Source organism: Mercenaria mercenaria, chromosome 14 (assembly GCF_021730395.1).
Source record: "Mercenaria mercenaria strain notata chromosome 14, MADL_Memer_1, whole genome shotgun sequence".
NCBI classification, from domain to species: Eukaryota; Metazoa; Mollusca; class Bivalvia; order Venerida; family Veneridae; genus Mercenaria; species Mercenaria mercenaria.
This window is the reverse complement of record NC_069374.1, coordinates 43,657,540-43,683,326: the sequence shown is the minus strand read 5'-3', so window position 1 is coordinate 43,683,326 and position 25,787 is coordinate 43,657,540. Positions and strand designations below refer to the sequence as shown.

General features: G+C 35.4%; 1 protein-coding gene across 3 annotated transcripts; it reads right to left on the bottom strand.

Annotated features, from left to right (window-relative positions):
* Positions 1-682: 682 nt before the first annotated feature.
* Positions 683-22,768, bottom strand: LOC123527353 (paired mesoderm homeobox protein 2-like). Of its 3 annotated transcripts, XM_053523350.1 has the most exons (6): positions 22,310-22,768; positions 20,878-21,197; positions 15,346-15,444; positions 11,167-11,396; positions 6,513-6,780; positions 684-936 (listed from the first exon to the last, which is right to left on the bottom strand). In XM_053523350.1, the coding sequence occupies exons 4-6, from the start codon at positions 11,383-11,385 to the stop codon at positions 761-763; spliced, it is 663 nt and encodes a 220-aa protein (XP_053379325.1). In that variant the 5' UTR covers positions 11,386-11,396; positions 15,346-15,444; positions 20,878-21,197; positions 22,310-22,768; the 3' UTR covers positions 684-760. The 3 variants fall into 3 exon arrangements, with proteins under 3 accessions (XP_045162674.2, XP_053379325.1, XP_045162675.2); XM_045306739.2 differs by lacking the exons at positions 20,878-21,197; positions 22,310-22,768 and having other exon boundaries at positions 683-936; positions 15,346-17,616; XM_045306740.2 differs by lacking the exons at positions 15,346-15,444; positions 20,878-21,197; positions 22,310-22,768 and adding an exon at positions 12,165-12,225.
* Between the last annotated feature and the right edge of the window lie 3,019 nt (positions 22,769-25,787).

Sequence of the window (25,787 nt, the reverse complement as noted above, 5' to 3'; positions counted from 1 at the left end):
TAAATTTGACCAAAGGACCGGGGGTCGTTTTTTTATGGGAGTCAATATTCTTCGTGAGGTTCAGTTTACTTCACGTGGGAGAGTCATAGTACTATCATCTGGAGGTCATAATACTATGACCGGGGGTCACTTTTTCAATAGAATAATGACCGAGGGATCATTATTCTATGGGGGTCGAAATACTTCATTACACCTGCACCTTATCCAAGCCTCACTTTTGCCCCACTGCTATCTAGCAGGTGCCCCACCGCTATCTAGCAGACATCAACAATCGACTGCAGATCTTACAGAGGGTTGAGTTTCAAGGTGTTGAACATATGTATTATACATTCTTCATCTTTTGCTCTTTTCAGATCATGTAGAGGGCACCTGCTACAGGATACTACATAATAAATGCCATGTAACTAAAACCTACTTAGAAAGGCAACTGTTTTTTTCTTTCAGTTTAACCATAGTGTAAACTTACCTTTTCAATTCGCAATAGTTTTCTTTACAGGCATGTTTAACTGTATACAAATATCCAAGTATCTACCAATAAATTATGCCAACTATTTGAGTTCAGGGTACAATTTCAGTCAATTGTTGATAATTTCAATTTACGATGATCTGAGGAAGACCAGTCTGTAAAATGAAGCAGATCAGCATAAACGAATAAACGAATATGAAAATATTACTTTATTGAATACTGTTTTCTTTGTCTTGTAAACGTCACCAATAAAGTCATATTGTAATAAGTATGTTTTTTATTTTAAAATATTTATTAAGTTTTGTCACTTTGAGATATATCATTTTGATTTTCCTTTGTCACAGTAGCACTTGCGCATGCGTGATCAGCACTAAGTCGTTGAAGAAAATGATGTGCGTAAAACCCCAGTCTGTCAGTGGTCGTGGTCGCCGTGGGCGAGTCGCCAACTTTCGAAATCCGTTCATGTGTATCTGTAAGAGTAAGAAAAAAGTTGGATTATTTTTTCAAGTATGATGTTCTCAGAACGTATGGCATGATGATTTCAATGTTGTGCTGTATTCTACCGTAATATACTCTTTTACTTTTAACAGTATGATAATATCAAATAAGCTTTCTTTTATTTTTCTACATTTTCTAAATCTTTATCATTCTTTAAAAGCAAATACGTCAACAGTCTTCTTTTAATTTTGAACAGTTTGGATTTTTATCTGCTAGTGGATACATTTGGTGCATGTTGTTTATTTATTTATTTTTGCAAAGCTATCGTTTCAGACTGCAGGAGAGGTGTAATATTCACCTAAGAAAAACTCGAGGTCGGATGTTACAGAAAATACTTGAAAGAAATACTTAAAACAAGAGTGCGAATACACAGAGAACTAACTGGAAAACATTGTCGTCGTAATTATATCTTTGTCAAAATCAAGATAAATATTTACGTCTTATTAGATGTGCCACACACTTATAGTCTTCATAAAACAGATAAAAGCACACGTTCCTGTCTTAACAGAAATTTGGGAAACATGAAATTCACTCATTGACATCATATTTTAACAGTTCATACAAACTTGTTCACTATGGGAAACTGTTTTATATGAAAAGTGCTGTGTGAAGAAAAGCTTTGAGACCACCTATATTAAAAGATACAATAGAACACGCAATTGTATCACCTGCACATATAATAGGTCTAATGTTAGTGCAATTGCTTTTGAAAGCTGGCCTGTCTGCAGAAACTGTTATTTCAAGAACTTGGAACAATAGGCGAAACGGGGAATCAAGGGAAATACATAACAAAATAAAAATACATAACGATTCATTTGTCTTGGGATTTCGAATCGCTATATCTATATGTTTATGTAATGGAAATGACTTGGGTTAAAGCCTTTAAGGTGTACAATACTTTTGCAGTGAAGTGAATGTTGGTATGATAATTATTATGATATGTAACAGTGTACGGGACATACGCAAGGGAAGCCTGTCCAGAATGGTTATTACGGTTCTATTTGTTTGATTTCTCGCCACTTTCTTCTTTAACTTGTCCAAAATGAGTAATATTTTACAAATACGGGAAATCTGATTAGTCAGCTTGCCTGTTTTTACTGGTCAAAGACAAATAGTCACCTCAACGCAACAAAGTCATATCTTATTATAAATTTATATAGAGATACGACTTTGTTGCGTTGAGGTGACGAAATAGCTATCTAAAGAACTGGTAAGGCAAATAAGTCATTTTTTGTTAATGACTTTCTTACTTTCTTTTATACTAAAAATATACAACAATATTTTGATTTTGTATTATTTGTATTATTTTGAATTATATTAGTTAATGACACATCCTCAAGCATACAAAGATTTAGGTTCTCAAATTGCTACAATTTCCGACAGAAAAAAAGACATCAGGATTTTATGACATTATCAAATAAAGACATTGTAGGTGTGAATAAGTCCCTTGACATTTTAAATCCATATATTTTATAGAAAACAAATCAGTAGATATATAAAATGTCTTCTACAAAAAATGATGAATAACAAAGTTCTATTTGTAGCTTCATATAAACTTTGTAATACTATTATTGCGCTTTCTTTCTAGTTTTGCATGCACCTGTATCAAGATAATTCTTGATATAAACGCTATACAATATTTATATGATTCAATTATAGCTCATTTGGTGATATCTTTAAAAATGATTCAATCTTGATATCTTGTACTGTAAAATAAAGGATCGATGTTTTTGATAAGACGAATAGAAAGAACATTTTGACTTTTGCAAATCCATGGATCGCGCCAGAGGTCCTCGTCTGGTGTATACCCGTCTAAACGCACAAAAAAAACCCTTCAATTATTCGTGAAATTGTGTATGTAGTTTCTCTCAGTGCGTATCCGAGAATATTATAGTAAATGGTAGACTTTGATCCAACAAATGTATACATTTCCTTTAGAAAAGCAAGAACACAACCGTGACTTTGAACTGGCTAAAGTGGAACTCATCGAATGGATATACGAGAAACAGTCACATCAATAAGCCATAGTACGGGCTTGCTTTAAACAATCATCTCACAGCACCCAAACACTGTTGTCATGGTTGATTAAATCTCTCAGGAGATGCTTTGTAATCGTATTTCGAAGTCTCAAGTAGAACATTAGCAGAATCGGTTATGAGTGGAAATGGATATGCGGAATAATTCTGAGTGTGTTTTTAACATGCTTAAGTTTCAAAACGTACAATTTTAATTTCGCTATCTTTTCATACTTTAACTTCATAAGGGCATTGAAGATACTTTTTTTTGTATATTACTCACTAAAAACTGAAAGCTGCTATTTAATCACCACACCATTTTCTCTCTACAGAAAAAAAAGATCAAACACTGGTTGCGCTGATTCACATTCAGATAGAGTTCACAGTATATTCTGAATTATGGTGGCTGATTTTTGCGATTTCTGCCATTTTGTTCTGGCTTGCTGAAGCCTTTGAAGTACGCCAACATGCCAAAATGACAAACTGACACTTAAATACAACAAAAACCATGTTTTTCATATCGGCGCGCTCAACCTGTCCTTTGGTCCTTCAAACGTGCCAACACGGCAGAATAAAATGGCGAAAATCAGCAATTATAAGGAATCCAACATTCCGGTTTACATTTAAACATGCACGTATGCAATTACTTAAGATGACATTCAAACGCAGACATAAGAGTAACAATGACAATCTAAAAAGTTTTAATAGTGTCATCTTGACCATCTAAGTGCATTTCAATAGTTGCTGACATTTAAGATATAAATAATTCTTCTAAGTGCATACGAACCTTGCTCTACGACATTGAATAAGTGGTTGGACGTTGCTAAGTGTTTACTGGAAACAGACTTTGAACAAAGAGGGTTCTCAATGCATTGGCCTTTGTTTTTAACTATACATTATTTTCAAAATAAATGATAAATGAATCTGCACCACTGTATGACATTTTATTACCGGCAAAACGGCAAACTGTGTATCTAAAAGGAACCGCCATCTGTCTGAGATTATGCACTAGTTTTAGTACAGTCTGAGCAAAGCGATATAATTCACGACACAGGCTCGGAGCCAACTTGTTCAATAGAAATTGAAACTATTATTTCATACCCTTTTCATACAATTTAGTCTGATTAAAAGACACTAGCGTGGAGTGCAGGACACCTTTCCGACTGAGCATGTACATTATAAGTCATTGGTGAAGAAAATAGCACTCAATATGCGAACGTATTCACCTGATTCAACAGAATATCGATTTTTTTTCAGCGAAGAGAAGATGCACGTACACAATTGTTAACAGGATTTTTTCCCTTGTAAAACCTCTGATCTCAGTGATGGCCCATCGTGCTGTTATGTAGAAAAATGTGTACACAGTTTTAGGCCTATGCAAACAAGGTTAAATATGAGCGGAAACCTACGGGATCCTGATCGGGCCATTTATAATGTCGCCATCGCGTTTGTGGGATCGACACACGACAACTCGAAGTGACATAGCGACATTACGAAGTGGCACCCGACAATCGCAAACGACGGCGACAACCCCAAACGACAATGTCGCGATATCCGCTAAGAAATGTCGCCTTTCAATATCGCGATATATCGCGATGTAACTTCGCGTTGCCGGGCGTCATATCGCATTGTCGCTATGTCACTTCGTAATGTCGCGATGTCACTTCGCGTTGTCATGTGTCGGCCCTGCAAACGCGACGGCGACATTATCAAATGACATGCGATAATCTCAAACGACGCTCGACAACACAAAGCGACATTTTCCTAATATCGTAACCTACGTCGCGTGTCGCGGGTTTTGGTGAGGGTCAACGCGCGACAATTCCAAACGACACTCGACAATACGAATCGACATTTTTATAATGTCGTATCGCATGTCGCCCATCTACCGGTGAAAAGGTAAAATATTTCCGTACTTTTCCGTACGGAAAATGTCCGTGTTTTTCATTAACCTCAGATAACTGTAGAATGTTCCAAACACAAGATATTTTAATGTAATAACTTTTATATATTAAATTCAAACATTGTCTAAACGGATATGTTATTGTATAATTTTACCACCGACGGTTTCGTCGGAGGACCGTCTCAAATGTATCAGTTTTCGTGAAATATGCATACTTCTTCATATATTAAATAGAAGGGTGGTCAGAAAATAACAAAAGAACTTGTTATATGCGGTAGGGTGCTGGCCAAGACTAAGCTGACTCGACCTGCGGAGCCGTGATATTTGCTCCAATGGTGTCAATGGACTCAGTAAAGGTAGTGCTTCGGGTTTCAGGACCGTCTTGACTGCTCTGACAAGTTCGTATTTTAAGAATATTACCGGAATTTGACCTATAACCTTGACCCCTAGCCGACCGGGTTCGAACCTGACGTGGCCTCTTTGCTCTAGGTAATCACTTATTAAAATCGGACATCAGGTTATAAAGTTATGAAGATATGGCTTCTCAGACAAGGACCACACCTCTATTTAATATATGTACATAGTATGATTATTTTCACGAAAAGTGATACATTTTGAGACGGTCCTCCGACGAAACAGTCAACGGTAAAATTATACAAGTTATATATCCGATTAGACAATGTTTGAATTTGATTTATAAAAAGTTATTTCATTAAAATATCTTGTGTTGGAACACCCTACAATTATTTGAAGTTAATGAAAAACACGGACATTTTCCGTACGGAAATACAGCTTTTATCTTTAATTACGTACAGACGGACGAACAGATGTTGTCTTTTTTGTCACAAACATTTAGATTTTGTTATTACACGTGTCGTGTATCATTTGGAATTGTCGCGCGTCGACCCTCAACCAAACCCGTGACAAGCGACATACGATACGACATTTGGAAAATGTCGCTTCGCGTTGTCGAGCGTCGTTTGTCATTATCGCATGTCGTTTGATAATGTCACGTTTGCAGGGTCGACACACGACAACGCGAAGTGACATCGCGACATTACGAAGTGACATAGCGACAATGCGATATGACGCTCGACAACGCGAAGTGACATTGCGATATATCGTGCTTTTGAAAGGCGACATTTCAAAGTGGGTATCACGACATTGTCGTTTCGGATTGTCGCCGTCGTTTGCGATTGTCGGGTGTCACTTCGTAATGTCGCTATGTCACTTCGCGTTGTCGTGTGCCGACCCCACAAACGCGACGGAGACATTATATATGGCTACACCAGGATTCCGTAGAAACCACTTTTCTCTCCTTTGGAATTTTACATTTCATGGCAAATTAGTAAGGTATATCGTTATGTATCCATATCATTGCTCTTATATCGTCTATGTACTATGTTGCTGCAATGCTTTGCTGTACACCTATCCCCAGTAACAAACAAGCGAGTAAAATATTAATTTTTGCCTGCTTGGGATGACACAGCCTTATTTAGGTAACTAAACAGAAACAGTTATTCTGCACTTCTGAATCAGCTGCTAGACGTCCAAAAACAAGCATTCTGTTTACATGTACCGGGCCCATGCTAAATTAGGTAAAAAAAACAACAAACAAACTAATTCATACCTGGACAGGACGTTAATGATGCTGAGCGTGGAAGAATTCTTGGAAATGATGAGAAGGGCGCAGGTGTTGTAGACCATGGAAATGGAAGTCTTGGCATCCACGGATGATATACCGATGGGTGGTGTATGCTGGGTAATGATGGTTGGAGTAGTGAAAGTGACGTAGAAAATGACGTCATTGAGTCATGTCGGTGTCGGAATACATCAAACATCCGGACTATATTCTTCTCCTGCTTTCGCCATTTAGCACGCCTATTTTGAAACCATACCTGTAAATAAATGAAATATAACTACATTGCATTATTATGCCAGATATTCACAGAGTCAAAGACCGAGCTTCGTCATAAGGCATAACCAGAAGCAGAGCTTTGAGAATGAGACTTTCCTTCGATTAATACACGTTGTTTTAAAGTCGCTCCAAAAACAAGCACTGCTAGCGTAAGTTTGACGCTGACGTGTAAGTTAACGTTGTATGACTATATATTGTTCCTTCTACATCTACTCTTCGATGGATTATTGTATGTAACTATGTATAAAGGTCTCAGAAAAAAAGAACATTTGACCGCATACTTATATACAGTCGACAAATACAGCCAGTCCTGTTACTATCATAAATCAAAACGTGTTTATGTGCGTGTTTTCGCATGTCAGTTTCGCCATCCAGATCAATTAAAATCTCAGACAGTTTTAAGTCACGAATTACTGTCAAAAGATAAAATTACTAAACCTTCTTACGAGTATAAATGGTCATAGCTAGAAATACAGCATTTTTCTTTTCAAAATGCGTTTATAACATTTAATCACCAAATTAGTGAAAAATTATACCCAAACCTTATGAATTATATCACGGGCAAACATCTGTAATCGGATAAAGTTGCCTTGATAAAATTCTGACCCGATCTTAGTTAGATTTGGATGTGATTAAATGAAACATGATTAAAAATTTGTGACATGTCTCATGAGCAATTGTTTGGATATTTTTATATTAGTATTATACCATAATGGCATAAATCTACCACTATGTTTTATACTCAATGTTGGTACCAATAAAAACAACGTCATGGAAATGTAAAAGCATAATTTTTATTAGCGTACTGAAAAAATATAGTTAAACAAAAAAAAAATGCCAATTTTTCATATTTTTAGCCGATATGGGTTATTTCTTCCAATCAGACACGGCAATGATGGTGTTTAGAACTAAACCATGTTTGAAGTATCGTCTAAACCCGTCAAATGTTATTGAATGTCAAATCAAGGTGAACTAAAGTTATGACTTTTTGCTTGGTTGCATTCTATATTTTCTCTATATATATATATCTGTGTGCCGCGCGGCGTCCGAAAAATGTCTCCACATACCTGAATCAGTATTGTTATATTGTTTGTCATTTAGGATCATGATTTCAGTTCAATATATTTGTGTTTATCATACAGTCGTACGTGATGTAATACTAAATGTAATGTAAGTGTAAATTTTATGTCGATAATGTCTTATGTACAAATTTTATAAAATATATGTTCTGTTCTGTTCTGTAATAGAATCCCACTTAACCCATACCCTGCGCTATATTTCTAGAATGGACTGGTCCATTATTCAATTTGGGCAATACCATTAGGTCCATGCTTCCAAAGGGTCTTCTCAAACTATAGAATTTGTTGCTAAAAACATTATAGTATAGTATTATATATGAGCCGTGTCATCGGAAAACCAACATAGTGGCTTTGTGACCAGCATGGATCCAGACCAGCCTGCGCAGTCTGGTCAGGATCCATGCTGTTCGCTAACAGTTTCTCTAATTGCAATAGACTTTGAAAGCGAACAGCATGGACAGCATCCGCGCAGTCTGGTCTGGATTCATGCTGGTCGCAAAGCCACTATGTTGATTTTCTCATGGCACGGCTCATATTTTGATGAACAGAAAGCAGCGATTTACATCATGAAATCCTTTCATTTTCTCTATTTTTATTGTGGGCTATCACTTTCCATTCTGATACAGTTGAAATATGGAGTGGATAAAGTGGTTACATACTTAAGTTTTTACTTGGAATATCTGATAAATGAGGCACTTTGGAGTTTCTCATTAACAGCAATATATTTTTCTGTTATATTTTATAGCAGTTTCCACAAATCATTCAATTCCACTTTCGTTAAGACAATTTCTACTTAATTGATGTAATGCGACTGCCACCTACGTGAAAACAGTGTCCCCAGTGTCAGGAATGATAGTCTAAAACGTCACACGAATATGATAGTTCAAAAACCTTTCAATATTGCTGTTAACAAGACTCTAAATCCATAAAAGTTAGATTGTATCATTGCGCAACACCCTAGCGCTGCTGTTTAGAACCGTCTCATTAGGACCTCTGGGTTATGATTACATGGAATGAGCTCACAAAATGAATGAATGAATGAATGAATGAATTTTACGGTGCATCGACACAAATATATCGTCGGAGAAAAGTGGAAAAGAACTAAAACGTCATTTACACAAAACGCATAAATAATAATGTATCAGTTGTAAACATGCCAATAATAATAATAATAATAGTGATAATGATAATAACATCATTTTTTTTAATTAACATATAAAGGGTACATAAAATAATGGCATGCAAACTTATTTCCAGCGTAACAACCAACTACTACTACTACTACAACAACAACAATATTTTGATTTAATCATATTTTATTGCTTCTGAACACATAATACATAGCACATATACAAAATAAGTAACAAAAGCAAATGGATTGGGCTACAAGTTATTGCAACATTAGAAGTCAGCCCTTCCCAACAACAACAATAGGATAATATATGAAGAAAATGAATCAATAGACTTAATCTGCTTCCACCATTAAAACACGTGTTATATTCAGTATTCCTCGATATTACTCACTATCGTAAAAATGCACTTTAACATATAATGATGAATAGTTACATGATAGTGAAAGTATGAAAAGATTAGCACTCACATCTATGTATTTGACTAAGAATTGAATGCAAATTGTCAAGTTATATTTTTTTTAATGATCGCAGTATTCTTGCAGATTTGATACCTTTGTGTATTAGACTACACTTCATACAGTAACTGAATAATAACAATCGTGAAAGGTCAAGGAAGGGTAGCTCGCCCGGAAATCTATGACGTAATTGCGCGAAGTGCTCGCATTTTTCGGATAAAAACCGAACGTTCCGTGTGACATTTTCCGTAAGTGATGTGCATTTAAATATTAAAATAATCAATTTTATATTTTAAATACCGTTTTGAATATAAAGATGGTGTTGAAAATAATCATATTTGTCAATTAAACCAGGTTAACTTCTATGGACGATTTCCGTTTGAGGAAATTAACAACATTATATAATTAAATAATTGATTTCGAAACTGCAATACTAGACTGAAGTTTGCCGTCTTTATTTAATACAAAAGAATTTTGGAAAATGGCCACACATTTATTAATCTGATTTCTCGTACTAACGACATAATTAATCCCGTTTGAGAAGTGCACCAAAGTTTAATTATTTGAATTAAATATATAGAATATAATTAATTCATAAACGGATTAGGAACATTTTTCAGCTGATCCTAGAGTTGACACGAGCGACCATATATTCTGCTTAAAATAGTTAATATTAGATCTTTGACTTAGCTCTAGATATCCGACCAAGGACCAGTACTACAAACCTTGGAGGTTAACAGAGCATATGCACTACCCTTTTGCCGTGTTCTGTTATTGGTCATACATATTCTTCAATACAGATACTAAGTTAAACTGTATAAAATGACGGCCTGGGCCAGTGACCGGGACCACTTTGATAGTTTAGGACAGTTTAGGCCAGCGGCTGGGACCACTATGATAGGTTAGGCCAGAGACCGGTGCCAGTATGATAGTTTAGGACAACGGCCGGGACCACTATGATAGGTTAGGCCAGCGGCCGTGCCAGTATGATAGTTTTTCCGCGGCCGGGACCCGGCGCCAGTATGATAGTTTAGGCTAGCAGCCGGGACCACTATTATAGTTTAGGCCAGCGACCGGTGCCAGTATGATAGTTTAGGCCAGCGGCCGGGACCACTATTACAGTTTAGGCCAGCGACCGGTGCCAGTATGATAGTTTAGGCCAGCGGCCGGGACCACTATTATAGTTTAGGCCAGCGACCGGTGCCAGTATGATAGTTTAGGCCAGCGGCCGGGACCACTATTACAGTTTAGGCCAGCGACCGGTGCCAGTATGATAGTTTAGGCAACCGGCCGGGACCACTATGATAGTTTAGGTCAGCGGCCGGGACCACTATTATAGTTTAGGCCAGCGAGCGGTGCCAGTATGATAGTTTAGGCCAGCGGTCGGGACCACTATGATAGTTTAGGCCAGCGACCGGTGCCATGATTTTTGTTTGGGCTGGCGACCGAGACAACTATGATGGTTTGTGCTGGCGGTCTGGGCAACAATGATGGTTTGGACTAGCGACCGGAGGATCAAAACTGTACAAAATTATAGTCCTGATCATCTGGGGAGCGGCAAGCTGAATTGGCGGAAATGACAATTTTGTTTCGAAAATATATGCAGGAACAGACAATAGATCAAATAACTTATACATTCTACTCAATAGATATTTAAAATATGACTAGAATTGCAGATGTCTTATTCTATAGGAGTTACCTGAACTCTTGCCTCGGTCAGGTCAGCTTTTTCAGCGATCTGTTCTCTGAGGGTACAGTCAGGGTAGTGGGTGTGTCGAAATACGCTCTCTAACTCTCTCAGTTGATCTGAGGTGAACGTCGTTCTATTCCGACGTTGTTTTTTATGGTGACAGAACACATCATCATCATCATCATCGTCATCATCATCATCATCTATTTCTCGTGACTCACTTGTCATTGTAACATTTTCTGAAAATATGTAAGTAGTACTAAAATATTATAGATATGCTATATATAAAAAGCTATAATAAGGACCTGCCCTCATCCCACCCCCTTCAGATATATTGCATTTTCATTTGACGTGAGTCTTGTCCACTCACAGTGGAACTGTGTTTAGCGGAGTTACTGCCAAAAGTGACCAATTTGTTGTCATGTTTCGTTTTAATTCGGTGCACTATCACAACATAATTTTGTTAAAACAGATACAGTTGAGAACTGATTAAATCGTTAAATATACTTAGAAAATATCATGATATGCTGATCATCATTATAAGAAAATATCTCATGCACGAAGCAAATGAATTCCATCTTTTGTAATTTATTTTTATTTTATTTTGTTGGGTTTAACGTCGCACCGACACAATTTTAGGTCATATGCATCTTTTGTAAAGTAAACGCATTACTTATATCATGTTTAAAGGCGTTTTACAATCCGTGGTCAATTACTTCAAACATTTACAAGTTTAGAAACTAGGGACACTAGCATTTTCTGAGAATAAATTGTTCTGAATTTTACATACATGCTTCATGATGTTTGGAACGTGTTTTTATGATGGCTTAGTTAAATCCAAGGGGCCCGAGGTCTTTCGTATCACTCTGAGGTCATATATCGAGGGCTATCATGACAGCTCGAAGTTATGTTATACAAGGTCATTGCGAAATCACATTATTACAGTCAGTTTTATAACATGATCACTTTCAAATGTTTTAAATTAAAAACATGTTAGTAAAAATCACCTCAGTTTCTCACCGACATTTATGACGGCGCCGTGCACACGTTGTAAGAAATAATATAATACCGTCAATCGGACAGTCTATTTATAAGGCCTAAAAATTGTTTCCGGTATCCCGACCTTCCCTAAATTTTTGGCCCGACCCTAAATGTTTTTATGGCCCGTTGGGGAATTTTTTTCAACTTTTGTCCAAGACACTACAGTGTCAAAACATTCTTTTTGACAATTTATTTCATCTGGAAAATCATCCAACAATTTTGAATTATCTTGAAATACGTTATGCAGGTAATAAGTCATCGGCTATTTGCTGTAAAAGTGGTAATGCCAATTTCCTTCCGTCACTTTTTCTTTCATCCACTGGCATTAAAGTCAAACAACCTTGAACAAATTTTTTCCTGATTGCAATTTTTCTACTAACATTGCTTCCGGAGATCTACAAGCATATTTTTTAAAAAATTGGTGATTAAAAGAAAAAGTAACAAAAAAAACCACCCCAATATGTTTCATAATAATACAGAGTCAGAATACTTCTACTCAGTTTAAAATGACCGCTACAACCTCTACTGCGAGAAAGTAGGGATGTGTTAACTAATTGTAGCACCTCTACGGAAGATGACGGTGGAAATGTCAATATATCATTAATCGTATAATATTATTTACTTGTTTATCTTTCTGTTGGTCTTGTTACACTGAAGAAAAACATCAATATAATTTCATTCTTATAAGGTGTATGCAAATATTTTGATGTAAATGTAATCTATGATGTTTTCTATTTTTCTACTTGATGCCGTGAAGGCCGTTGTCACCTTTGTAAGTAAATGTCGCACTCTCTTAGTTGAAATTATACAAAGTTCACAGCGTGCATTTATAAAAACACTATCCTTTTATCATATATTACATTTATTTTATGTTTAACTCAGTACCACTTTACAAAAAAACGGCATTCCTTCAAAACTGCTCGAGTTTTCTAAAATTTAGCGTCTCTTTATTAAGATCGTAATCAAAATTTATTTTTCTCAAAAGCAGGCGTATCCCAGAACAGCAGATGTAGGTATCTTTGTACAGTAATTTTTACTGGACAACTGGGCCCTGTTGTGAAAACACTTTTATCATATTTTTCAGTGATGTAGCACACGTTCAATATAATTTTGATCTACATGTATATGTCTATCTTTTCAATATGACGTATTATAATGATTATAAAGTGGTTTTCAAAATTGATTTTAGCGTAGATTTATAAAATGATGTGTTGTTGACCCATGGAATAAATTACCCCAAAGCATGGTCTCAGCACCGTCCTTGAGCAGTTTTAAAAAGTAATTGAGATCCACACCTGATGGAAAAGTAAGTAGGATAATTCGGAAAAGTAAGTAAAGATGGAAGTGCATTCTGTTTGACTACGTGCATGTTTCCAGTGTGAGGTAAATAGCGAAATATACTTGGCCTCTTATATAATCTTATATAATCTTTCTGTCCTGGTGTCCAATCTAAAAATAGAAACTGTCATGTTTACAATGTTTTTTTTTTTTTTTGTTTTTTTTTTGTTTTGTTTTGTTGTGTTGTGTGTGTGTGTGTGTTTTGCCATGAAATGGCAAACATCCTTTAATCTTCACCAAAGATAGCACTGACCTGTATTTACATTTACTAGTGAATTAACAATTTTACAGGTTGATGTAGTGTTCTATTATTTAGTTAACTAGTGAGTACCTTTTTTCATTCTGTTTTAGCGTAACGTAACGTACTATGTATGACGTTATTTCCGTTGTTTATTATTATTATTATTATTCCCTGAAGAAGGCATGTAGCTGGAACGTTGAAACTATGGTAGATATCAATGTAAACTATTTTCCATTATTTCAGAGGAGAGTAAGAGATCAATTTATCCAAGAATGGCATGGGTCTGTATTTAGCTCTCCGAAACTTGAATATTACATTAAGTTTAAGACAAATTTTGAATTTGAACCATATTTATTCTTTATTAATGATGACTATCTAAGAAGGTTATTGACTTGTTTTCGACTTTCTTCACATTGCTTAGCCATAGAAACTGGCAGATATACTGGAACTGAAAGAAATAATAGAATATGGGAAAGTGTACACACAATTTAGTATTTTCTAATGACATGTCAATATTACAGAGAAATTAGATGTAGATTTCTTGCATACCAGACGGGGATTTCCGGTATTTCTACCGGTGCCGGAAAAATCCATCTTACACCCCAGGGTGTAAGATGACTCTCGTGCTTTAAATGACGTATTACGAACTACATATATGTAGAAAATGTATGTAGTTATTTATATTTTATTTCGAAAAACGGAATAAAAATCCAATACCTTGACAGTTCCTCTTTGTTCCTGATAGTATATTTCTCGATTCAAAACACGTTATTTTATAAAATATTCATAACGTTACGCTGGAACTGATAAAACAAAACCGGAACTAAACATTGTTATTTGTCTTCTGAAACGTCATGACGTCTTTCCTGTTTACGGACGTTGATTTCCCGCGCTTTGTTTAAATACGCTTCTATAAGAAATAGTTCTAAAAAGAAAGCCATTCGACTGATTTTATTTTTATTATTATATCTTGATATCGGTATGCAAGAAAAAGATTCTGTCACTGGTTATAGGTGCAGATGGGAATATCCGGCTCTCGGGTAACTGTTTAGGCGGTAACTCGGTAGGAACCTCGTTACCGCCTAAACAGTTACCCTCGAGGCCGGAAATTCCCATCTGCACCTACAACCAGTGAAAGAATCTTATAATCTACCAAGATTTTGTCAACTTTGGCCAACTATTGAAAAATTTACTAACTTAATGAAAAGTGAAAATCCAAGAACAGTTATACGCCTTTGTAAATATTTAAAATATGTATTTAAGAAACGCACAGTGCATACTGATAATATGCTGTAATGTGTTGTTTTGTTTACAGATTGATATATCATATATTTGTGCATGCTTTGTTTAAATTACATTTTGTTCTGTTCATTGCCAAAACCATGCGAATGGTGATTGCAATAAATTGTTGTTGTTGTTGTTGTTTGGTAAATTTTGAAACTGACAGCGTGTTTGGTCTTTATCTACTTCATTATTACTAGTATATTATCAAATTTATGTACTGTAATGGCTTTATTTCACACCCTGGACGTCAAACTTGTGAAAAAAGACAATATAGGCATACTTACGACTTAGTTTACAGATATCTGAAGAGTTATTGTCATTGACGACGTCAATAACACTTTCACTGTCATCCTCCGACACCTGAGACAATTCGTCAGATGCCCCTGAATTAGACATGATGAATCTTCGTTATAAAACTTTTACAGAAATAATTGTCCAGAATCTATGGTGTATCCGTATAAATGTCAAATAACAGAATAAGTGTTAATTTGATATAGCATCACCTAAACCATGTTCCATATTTTTTATACAGCTCGCACTTCCCAAGAAAAAATAACACTCGTAAATCTTGTTCATATAATAAAAAAAAATATGAATATTTTCGTTATTCAGTTATATCAAAATTCACTCGGATACTAAGAGCGCTGTCAACACATTTTTTTTCTTAAGTATCCCAGTGGTTAACATTAATATTGGTCAGAAGAAACTTAAAACTGTTTTCATTTCTAATGAATTTTCTGTATCAAATTTGTCTAATTAATTCTAATCGGCTTTGGAAGAAAGGTACGTAAACTTAGGATCATATGATCGTCTTAAAATCTGGCGGATCCTAAAGCGGATTTGTTAAATCCTTTTTAATTTTTTGCCAATTAGCAAAGATTTATATCATCTTTACTTGTAGGTGGTCAACTTTCTATTAGGCCGTATTAATTCTCTAAAATCTTTAATAATAAAGCCATGTATTTCATAGACAGACAAGTCTGTGTATTTCATTAAAAGAGCTGATATTTAAAAAAAAGTGTAGGTTAAATTGAAAATACGTTAGTTGCACCAACATGAAAACCTGATATGTTAACCGGGACGTAAATAAGTACTTTCATTTGATACCGAAACTTGTGAATAGAAAGTCAAACCGAAATAATTCAACAATATCTATGAAGTATGTACTTTTAAAGCGTACGTATAGCTTCTTTCTATCGCGTTATCAACGCAGTAAATTTTTATAGTAAATCAGAAGAATGTTAGGCGTGTTTCATATCCTACTTCTAATTTTAAAAGTCATGCATGAAACGTGACCGCCGCAGAAATGACTCAACACTTGTTTATTTTCTCTATAGTTTTATTTCATATATTTTTTGAACAAATCTTAAGTTTATATAGATACATAGATTTTCTAATTTTCGAACATTAATAGAGAAACAGTCTAATAGTATACTATAAGGTTCGGGAATGGTACGTTACAATTTGATTTACGTCTCAGCGATAACACGTTACAACATCTTAACGACAATTGTTATGTGGTCGTTCCATGTCATTTCATTAATTTTTATTTCAAAATTGAATATTTTTGTTTCTGTTCCTTACTTTAATCATATTTAGGTTAAAAAATTTAATGCGAGGCCAGTTTGAACCTCAAAAGAAAAGCATTTTTCTGCAAGTGCTGTATCAAAAGTAGTCAATTAATATGCATTTCTTAAAGTGATACAAATTCTAACTGTACAAACTGAAATGAAGACACCACTGAATGCTACAAACTCTTGTCGAGTTATTCTAGCTACAAATGTTGAATATATTGTTGCTGCGTGGACTAGAATACAAAGACAATAGTTATGCATCTTTTGTTTATTATTTTCGGAGGACGTAACAAAAATCAGGGAACAAATTGTATTGTCTTAAGCATATAAAATATATACTCACTAAACCCAATTGAATGTGGTGTAAATAATCCTTATCTGTGAAACGATCATGAAGTGATTTCGCAGTCCGACAGTTGTGAAAGAAAAGTGAGTTCCGCCATTTTACCTAACATGTCGCAAATTTATCACTAAATGTTACGTTATACCAATGAATTCCTTCCTTATTTCATATAAACAAGCCCTTTTTTTTAGTATTTTTGAGCATTTCAGTTATAAGAACACCATATATATATATAGCCGCAAAATACAATCTTTACCGTTTAGCAATTACGTTGAGGGACAATATATTCATTTACATGGTTTTTACGCGTTTTATGCTAGAATAGCGTTAGCACATGTTCTCTTTTCGTGTTATAACATCTTCAGAATCCCTCGGGAATCGTTGGTACCCTCGCCCAGAACTGTCTATTCAACATTACAGATTGTTCACAGAAACTGTTTCTACGCATATAATAACATCATAGCAAATGCTTTTAATACTTATCGTGCTAAGTTTACTTCAGAATTGTAGGGATAACGCATGTTTTTTCGTGTTATAACATCTGCAGAATCCCGAGGGATTGGTTGGTGCCCGAGCCCGTTAGGGCGAGGGTACCAACATTTCCCGAGGGATTCTGAAGATGTTACAACACGAAAAGAACATGCGCTAACGCTATTCTAGCATAAAACGCGTAAAAATCAAGTAAATAAGTATATATTCTTCAACGTCATTAAATTTCCATGAAATGCGCGGTAAAGTCTACGTTGTTTTGTCATGTTGACGTCATTTCATTTTGAATTATCCGTTTTGGGGCCATAATGCGTTTACGCTCTGCCACGGAACGTGCATATATAAAAAGGTGTTATAAAGCACGTGAGTGCGAGAATCTCTCTGTTAACACACGTTTTCTCTTCTGTTAAAACACCCCTGAAAAGTGACAATAACAGCACTTTTTATGCTAGAAAATAAGATTCTTTCACTGGTTGTAGGTGCAGATGGGAATATCCGGCCTCGAGGGTAACTGTTTAGGCGGTAACGAGGTTCCTACCGAGTTACCGCCTAAACAGTTACCCGAGAGCCGGATATTCCCATCTGCACCTATAACCAGTGACAGAATCTTTTTCTTGCATACCGATATCAAGGTAAAATAATGAAAATAAAATTAGTCGAACGGCTTTCTTTTTAGAACTATTTCTTATAGCAGTGTATTTAAACAAAGCGCGGGAAACCAACGTCCGTAAACAGGAAAGACGTCATGACGTTTCAAAACAAATAACAATGTTTAGTTCCGGTTTTGTTTTATCAGTTGCAGCGTAACGTTATGAATTTTTGATAAAATAACGTGATTTGAATCGAGAAATATACTATCAGGAACCAATAGGAACTGTCAAGGTATTGAACTTTTATTCCGTTTTTTAAATAAAATATAAATTACTACATAAATCTTCTACATATATGTAGTTCGTAGTACGTCATTTACAGCACGAGAGTCATCTTACACCCCGGGGTGTAAGATGGATTTTTCCAGCACCGGTAAAAATACCGGAAATCCCCGTCTGGTATGCTAGAATAAATGCATATTTCCCCTGAAATAAATCACACTTTATGTACCAATTGTAGTAAAACATCTTGAAAAGTGATAAAATTGAGACACGTGCGGGTACTTTAGACCATACGTCATTTCCAGGTCTATCCGCATCAATAAAATACATGTAATGACAACTTTTTCACCGAATCTCTTGAAAACAGCCATGCACTTGGACGTGTGACACACTCCTGTTGGTGGCTTACATTAGCAGCACGTATCGACATTGAATTAAATATATATATAGTAGTAAGTAAAACTGATGTCCATGATAAAAAATTCTACAGATTCTATTTCTTACTTTTTTATATTTATTTTTTTTTTATTATTTTTTTTTTTTGCCTGCGCGTGCCCACATAACTTCATAACTGGCACGCTGAACGTTTTAACGGGATAGCGTAAAAATCAGGCTCAGTACGAAAATTAGCATTTCCTTTATATTTATATTAAACAAGAGGGCCAAGATAGCCCCTAGGTCGCTCACCTGAGAAACACACCATAACAGTGTAAACATGTTTGATCTATTTCATAGAAACAAATATCCTGACCAATTTTCATTCAGATTGGACCAAATATCTTGAGGGTAAACAAGCTTTTCCTTTGATTTGACCTAGTGACCTAGTTTTTGGCCCCACGCGACCCACATTCGAAATTATCCAAGACTTTAAACATCAATATAAACATTTTGACCAAATTTCATGAAGATATGGTCATAAATGTGGCCTCTAACGTGTTATCAAGCTTTTCCTTTGATTTGACTGGATGACCTAGTTTTTGACCCAACATGACCCAGATTCAAAACTGACTTAAATTTCATGAAGATCCAGTGTAAAATGCAGTCCCTATTGCATACACAAGGTGTTTCTTTGATTTAACCTTGCGCCCTAGTTTTGGACCACAGATAACCCATATTCAAACTTGACCTACATTTAATCAAGGCAGCTATTAGGACTAAATTCTATTAATATCCAGTGTAAAATGCAGCCCCCATTGCGTACAGAAGGTTTTTTCTTTGATCTTGGCACAGGTGACCTAGTTTTTGACCCCAGGTGACCCATATTCGAACTTGACCTAGATTGCATCCAGATAAACATTCCGATCTTTCATGAAGATCGGGTGCAAAATGCAGTCCCTGTTGCTTACACAATATTTCTCTTTTGTTTTGACCTAGTGACCTAGGTTTTGACCTCACATAACCCATATTCAAACTTGACATAGATTTTATCAAGGTAATCCTTCTGACCAAATTTCATGAACCTCAATCGAAAAATACAGCCTCTATCACATACACAACGTTTTTCTTTGATTTGTCCTAGTGACCTAGTTTTGGACCCCAGATGACCGATATTCGATTCTGACCTAGATTTCACCAAAGCTATCATTCTGATCAAATTTTATGAATATCCAGTGTAAAATGCAACCCCTATTTCGTACTAAAGGTTTTTCTTTGATTTGACCAGGTGACCTCGTTTTTGACTCCAGATGACCAATATTCAAACTTGACATAGACTGCATCCAGACAAACATTCTGATTAAATTTAATGAAGATCCGGTGTATAATGCAGTCCCCATTGCATACACAAGGTTTTTCTTTTGATTTGGCCTATTGACTTAGTTTTTGATTCCAGATAACCCATATTCTAATTTTACCTAGATTTTATTAAGGCAATCATTCGGACTAATTTTACGAAAATCCAGTGTAAAATGCAGCCCTTATTGCGTACACAAGGTTTTTCTTTAATTTGACCGGGTGACCTAATTTTTGATCCTAGATAACCTGTATTCAAGCTTGGCCTAGATTTTATCCAGACAAATATTCTGATCAAATTTCATGAAGATCCGGTGTAAAATGCAGTCCCTATTGCATACACAAGGTTTTTCTTTGATTTAATCTAGTGACCTAGTTTTTGACCCCAGATAACCCATTTTCTTTTGATTTGGCCTATTGACTTAGTTTTTGATTCCAGATGACCCATATTCGCATTTTACCTAGATTTTATCAAGGCAATCATTCTGACCAAAATTCATAAAGATCAATTGAAAAATACAGCCTCTATCGCATACACAAGCTATATATTGTCAGACGACAGACAGACAGACAGACAGACGCCGGACGCCGGATCGAATGATCACAGTAACTCACTAGAGCAATAAAAATAAATGCCTTTGAAGTTCTGTAGTACTTTTAACTTCATTTGTAAAACGGATAAAAATTCTTCCTATACAGAATATATTATGCATAATTACATGCTTAGAAATGTACTTCTTTCAACGTTGTACATAAACTATACTGTCACAACTGGGAGGTAATAAAGAAGAATAAATTCAGTCATACCTGTTCCCGTGTTAATCAAATATTCAAATCTATAACAGTCCTATACTACGCAACACTAGCTGATCCAACTTGGCCTGTTCGATAGTTATTACGCAAGGCATGACAGCCACGCCAAAAACGATACGTCGGTAGCAGTGCGTCACTGACCTCTCCCAAACACATAGTTTCGTAGTCACACTGTGGTTCTACTGGACCACATCCAAAGTGAGGTTAACAGCTCTGTTTATGATCTTTGTTCCGTTAAGGATTTTGGGTATGTAGTCTCAACCATTCAGATTGTACTTTCTTAAGCCAGTCAGAATTATTTAAGAAATCTCTTCCTAAAATACACAACCAAGTGAAATTACGAATACCATGATATTCGAAACAAAACATAATGACAGCGTATCATTTATGGTTGCAAATCAAATCATAAAACACATGTGGGTAGATAAATTACAATCAGTGCAAAGAAAAAAACAACAAAAAAACCGAAAAAGTCCGGTGAAATGTTAATTAAGCATATCAAAAATAATTGTGGGATGGACATTTCTCTTTCTCCTGTGTAGTTTTTAATTAAGTTGGTCTATCCTTAACGGTCAAGATTGAAACATGATCAAAGCATCTATTGTTTCCTATGCCAGTTTTAGAAACATTAATTAAGAAGAACGAAAACGAAACGATGTCATTCTACCTGCGTAGGATTTCTGTGTATGGTGTAATTAATAAAAATAGTTACTTATATATTCTATAAAGTCAAGAAAGACATGAAAGACGATGACATTTCTACAGTAAGGTCCCCTGACATGACGAAATGATGATGGCATGCCTTTATTCCAAAGGATATTTATCCTCATTTGATGTAGATACATGTTTTATTGAAGCTAAACGCTACTTTACAAGGTATTTACTTGATTCATAATTTATGAAATGTGACCATTGACGTATCATTCGCTTACTGAAAGGGCCACTGGCGCCAGACCAGAAAGAAAATGCTTCTGTACATGTTATACCCTACCCCTAGGTATTCTAGAAGAACCAGAACATGTTATACCCTACCCCTAGGTACCTAGGGGAAGGGTATAACATATACAGAGGCATTTTCTTTCTGGTCTGGCGCCAGTGGAAAGGGCGGGGAAATATTTTCCGGAAGTCAAAAGTACAGACTGAAGATGGCGGAAACGATTGCAGACGACACCAGCTTTATGTCAAAAGTTTCGAGGTTTTTGTTTAGTAACTAAAAGTAAAGTGTGCTCCAGGCAACATTTATTTATAGGAACTCTTCTTTACACTGCTAGATATGTAGAATGGATTCATCAGTGCATCATAGATATGTATATTTGTCAAAACAAATCAATTATGATGCAAACTGTGTGGTTCAGGACACAATGATAAACATGATAAAAATGATAATAATTGCCCTCAATAATAAGGCAATTATAAAGGCTGCTACCTGTTGTCCAATGGCAGAAGAAAACGATTTTAAAATTGGAAGTTTCGTGAAATTTTGATTTTTTTCCCGGTCACAGGCTGGTATTGATTTCATCTTTATACTGCCTGTTTATATCTGTGGTGAAGGTCATTTAAACAGCTGATTAAAACTCTGCATTTTGATTGGTGGATGAAAAATCCACAGGTTTCCTAGAGTATGATTAATATAATTATGAGATAACTATTTGTTCTGTAAAATATGTCCTACATAAAAATATGAAAATTTTACTTTCAAAAACTACATTTTGTTTTGCTCTATAAATACCCGATCGTATGTTAAAGTGCAGAGTGTACATGTATGCACTTTTCGTAGCTAAAAGTGCGGCCGTGTATTTTTTTAAAGATTCGTATAGTCAGTATGGTTTGGCGTGTCGATAATTTTATTTACTTCGTCACTGACCACTTATTCACTTATTTCATATCTATAACTTTTGACTCGAGTGTTTTGTTGTTGTTCTTTTTTGTTTGTTTGTTTGTTTTGTTTTCGTTCTTGTATTCTTGTAGAATCGGTAGGTGGTTATGACGTTTGCAATAATGTTTTGATATTGCTATAGAGTTAATCTAGAAAATGTCAATAACTTCAGTTGTTATTAATATCCCAGTTATTGTACTTATAACTTTCCCTGGTACAATAACGAGGCCGTTATTATAGTTTATAAAATCATTTATGACTATGATAATATATTGTAGTTTTTATATTAAGTGCAATTTCATCTTTTTATATGACTTGGTTGGCTTATTTTATAATAATTTGTGTTTATTTTTACCTTTTATTATTTAATTGCTTAGATATTTTCCTGCAAATGAGATAATAAGAAAACGATCAATCTGGTGGATTTCACTGAGAACAGTGTCACATTTTATACGACAAGTAAACTCAGTGCTAAAATTGTCACGGTGTCACCATTTTGGTAGAAAGTCTTATTTTTATAGGTGCATATATGTAAGTATGAATAAATACGTTTCGTATGTGAAGGTGCATGCATATATGGACGTACATGCGTATAAACGCGTGCATGTGTATTCACACGTGCACTTTTAAAATGATATGTTGACATATATATTTGACTGGTGCACTTTTAAATGTGCTATATTTTCAGATATCTGTTCCTCTGGAGTCATTAACCAACCTGTTTGCTTTTGACTTTAGTCAGCCTGTAATATTTGTGTTACGTGTATACATCTAACGTTTGATTTTGACATTTGTTTTTCGTACAGATTTTATCCTTTTTTTTAATGTTTTATGTCCTTTTCGTCAGAATTGTTTTCCGCTTTTGCATTAATTTAAAAAAAAACACCATATGTGGGCTTTGTGTTTTTCCGCATGCTACATAAAAAAGGAACAATATTTTGGACCGCGGAATAATTTGCTATCATGGTCACTTTCGCCAATCTTGTTAAGAATAAGTTCTAGACCTATTGTTGCAAAAGTAACTTTTGAGATTTAAAAGATTTTATTGCTCCTTTAATTTTCTCACTGTGACAATATTAAATTGTCTTATATATAATGTCCTAGATAAAGCTACTCACCCACAGTTTAGGTGAATTTTTTCATCCAAAGTTAGCATAGAATGTGTCTCTATGACACTGAAAATAATAAAAGTGGGTGATAAAAAGTTAGATATGGTAATAATTAAAACGAATATTAGCGTTCTGCATTACTTTAAATGCATTGCAACGTTTTACTTACTACCTTCTACACGGAACGGTGTCCCGTTAGGACTAACATCGCATACAGTGAGCTCAAAACAACGATATTGCGATGTTGAAAAGTCGAAATAACGAAACTACACTGGTGAAAGGTCGAAATAATATCGTACTTTCATCATCGTACATTAGACGTTTCACAATGATGAAACCAAGATGATGAAAACACGAAAGTACGATGATGAAAACACGAATTAATGAAACTACGATGGTGAAAAGTCGAAATGATATCGTACTATCACCATCGTACTTTCGACTTTTCATCACCGCGGTTTCGTCTTATTTTTCGACTTTTCAGCATCGTGGTTTCGACTATTCACCAACGTTGTTTCGACTTTTCACCAACGTAGTTTCAAGATTTCAACATCGTAATTTCGATTTTTCACCATCGTACTTTCGACTTTTTGCCATCGTAGTTTCGGCTTTTCAACATCGTGGTTTCGTTGTTTCGACTTTTCTCCATCGTAATTTCGACTGTTCATCGTTGTACTTTTGGCTTTTTACCATCGTACTTTCGAATTTTGAATATCATAATGCCCTTGCGCGCAATACACGGGGTAGAGCGTAAATCATGTCTTTTGAAAATGAAGGTACTTTTGTACTTTTTTGTACATGTTTGACTATACAGTTGTTTAGGTATAGATATTACGTTTGATCAAGTTAAATAAAACATTTGTCACAGTTATATCCTCAATAAAATAATGAAAATAAATCTAGCAAAGTGATTCTTTGCACTAATTTAAAAGTCTTCAGATTCAAATCATAAAGATTTAAAAGTGTTTTTACAGAATTAAATTGTAATTCGGCTTCTATTTTTCTTCAATCAACTAAATTGCAGCCAGACCTTGACTACATGCATGAGTAACTGATCCGCAGGTATCTACTGCAAGGATCAAAATCTTTGCTAGTATCTTTTTTAGGGTCAGTCAGCTGATTCGCATGTATGGAGCAAACTGATCATTTCTTGATCTCACTAAGTTTGGGTGTAGGGCCTACACCAGACTGACCTTTGAACATGTGTATTAGCAGTGCATTTCTTTGGCTTATTTGGTTTGAGTAGGGACCGATTCCCACCCCCACCCCACCTCACCCTTCACACACACACCCCAAAAATATTATGGGTTTCCACATTTAAAGGCTAAATTTCATAGAACCCCAATTGAAAACTTAAGACAAAAAGATTGAAATATTTCATAATATCTATAAAGGCCCGAACGTGCATTATTATGATAGCAAAATTATTGGTATGCACCATGCTCATTTGTGTTTTATAACTGATTTTTACTACGATGGTGAAAAGTCACTACGATGGTGAAAAATCGAAACTACGGTGGTGGAGCGTCGAAATCACGATGGTGAAAAGTCGAAGCAACGATGGCAAAAAGTCGAAAGTACGATGATGATAGTACGAAATAATCTCGACTTTTCACCATTGTAGTTTCGTTGTTTCGACTTTTCACCACTGCACTGTCGTGTTTTCATAATCTTGGTTTCGACTTTTCACCATCGTAGTTTCGTTATTTCGACTTTTCAACACCGCATCGCAGAGAGTATAGGACAAAAATCCCCTGCGGACAAAACTTCCTTCGCTCAATTTTGCTTAGGCGGACAAAATTCCCCTCAACGTTTTTACAAGGAGGACAAAATCCCCTTCGCTCAATTTTACAAGGAGGATAAAAAACCCTTCACGTTTTTACAAGGAGATAGAACCCCCCTTTGCTTTTTTCACAAGA

Bases quoted from the DNA above. Each gene is read 5' to 3' on its own strand.
- LOC123527353 (XM_045306739.2), bottom strand. From the start codon at position 15,457: ATGTCTAATTCAGGGGCATCTGACGAATTGTCTCAGGTGTCGGAGGAT. The intron at 6,781-11,166 runs GTAACTCCTATA...ATTTATTTACAG, and splicing joins TGACCGAGGCAAGAGTTCAG to GTATGGTTTCAAAATAGGCG. The intron at 937-6,512 runs GTATGAATTAGT...TTACTCTTACAG, and splicing joins ATCATTAACGTCCTGTCCAG to ATACACATGAACGGATTTCG.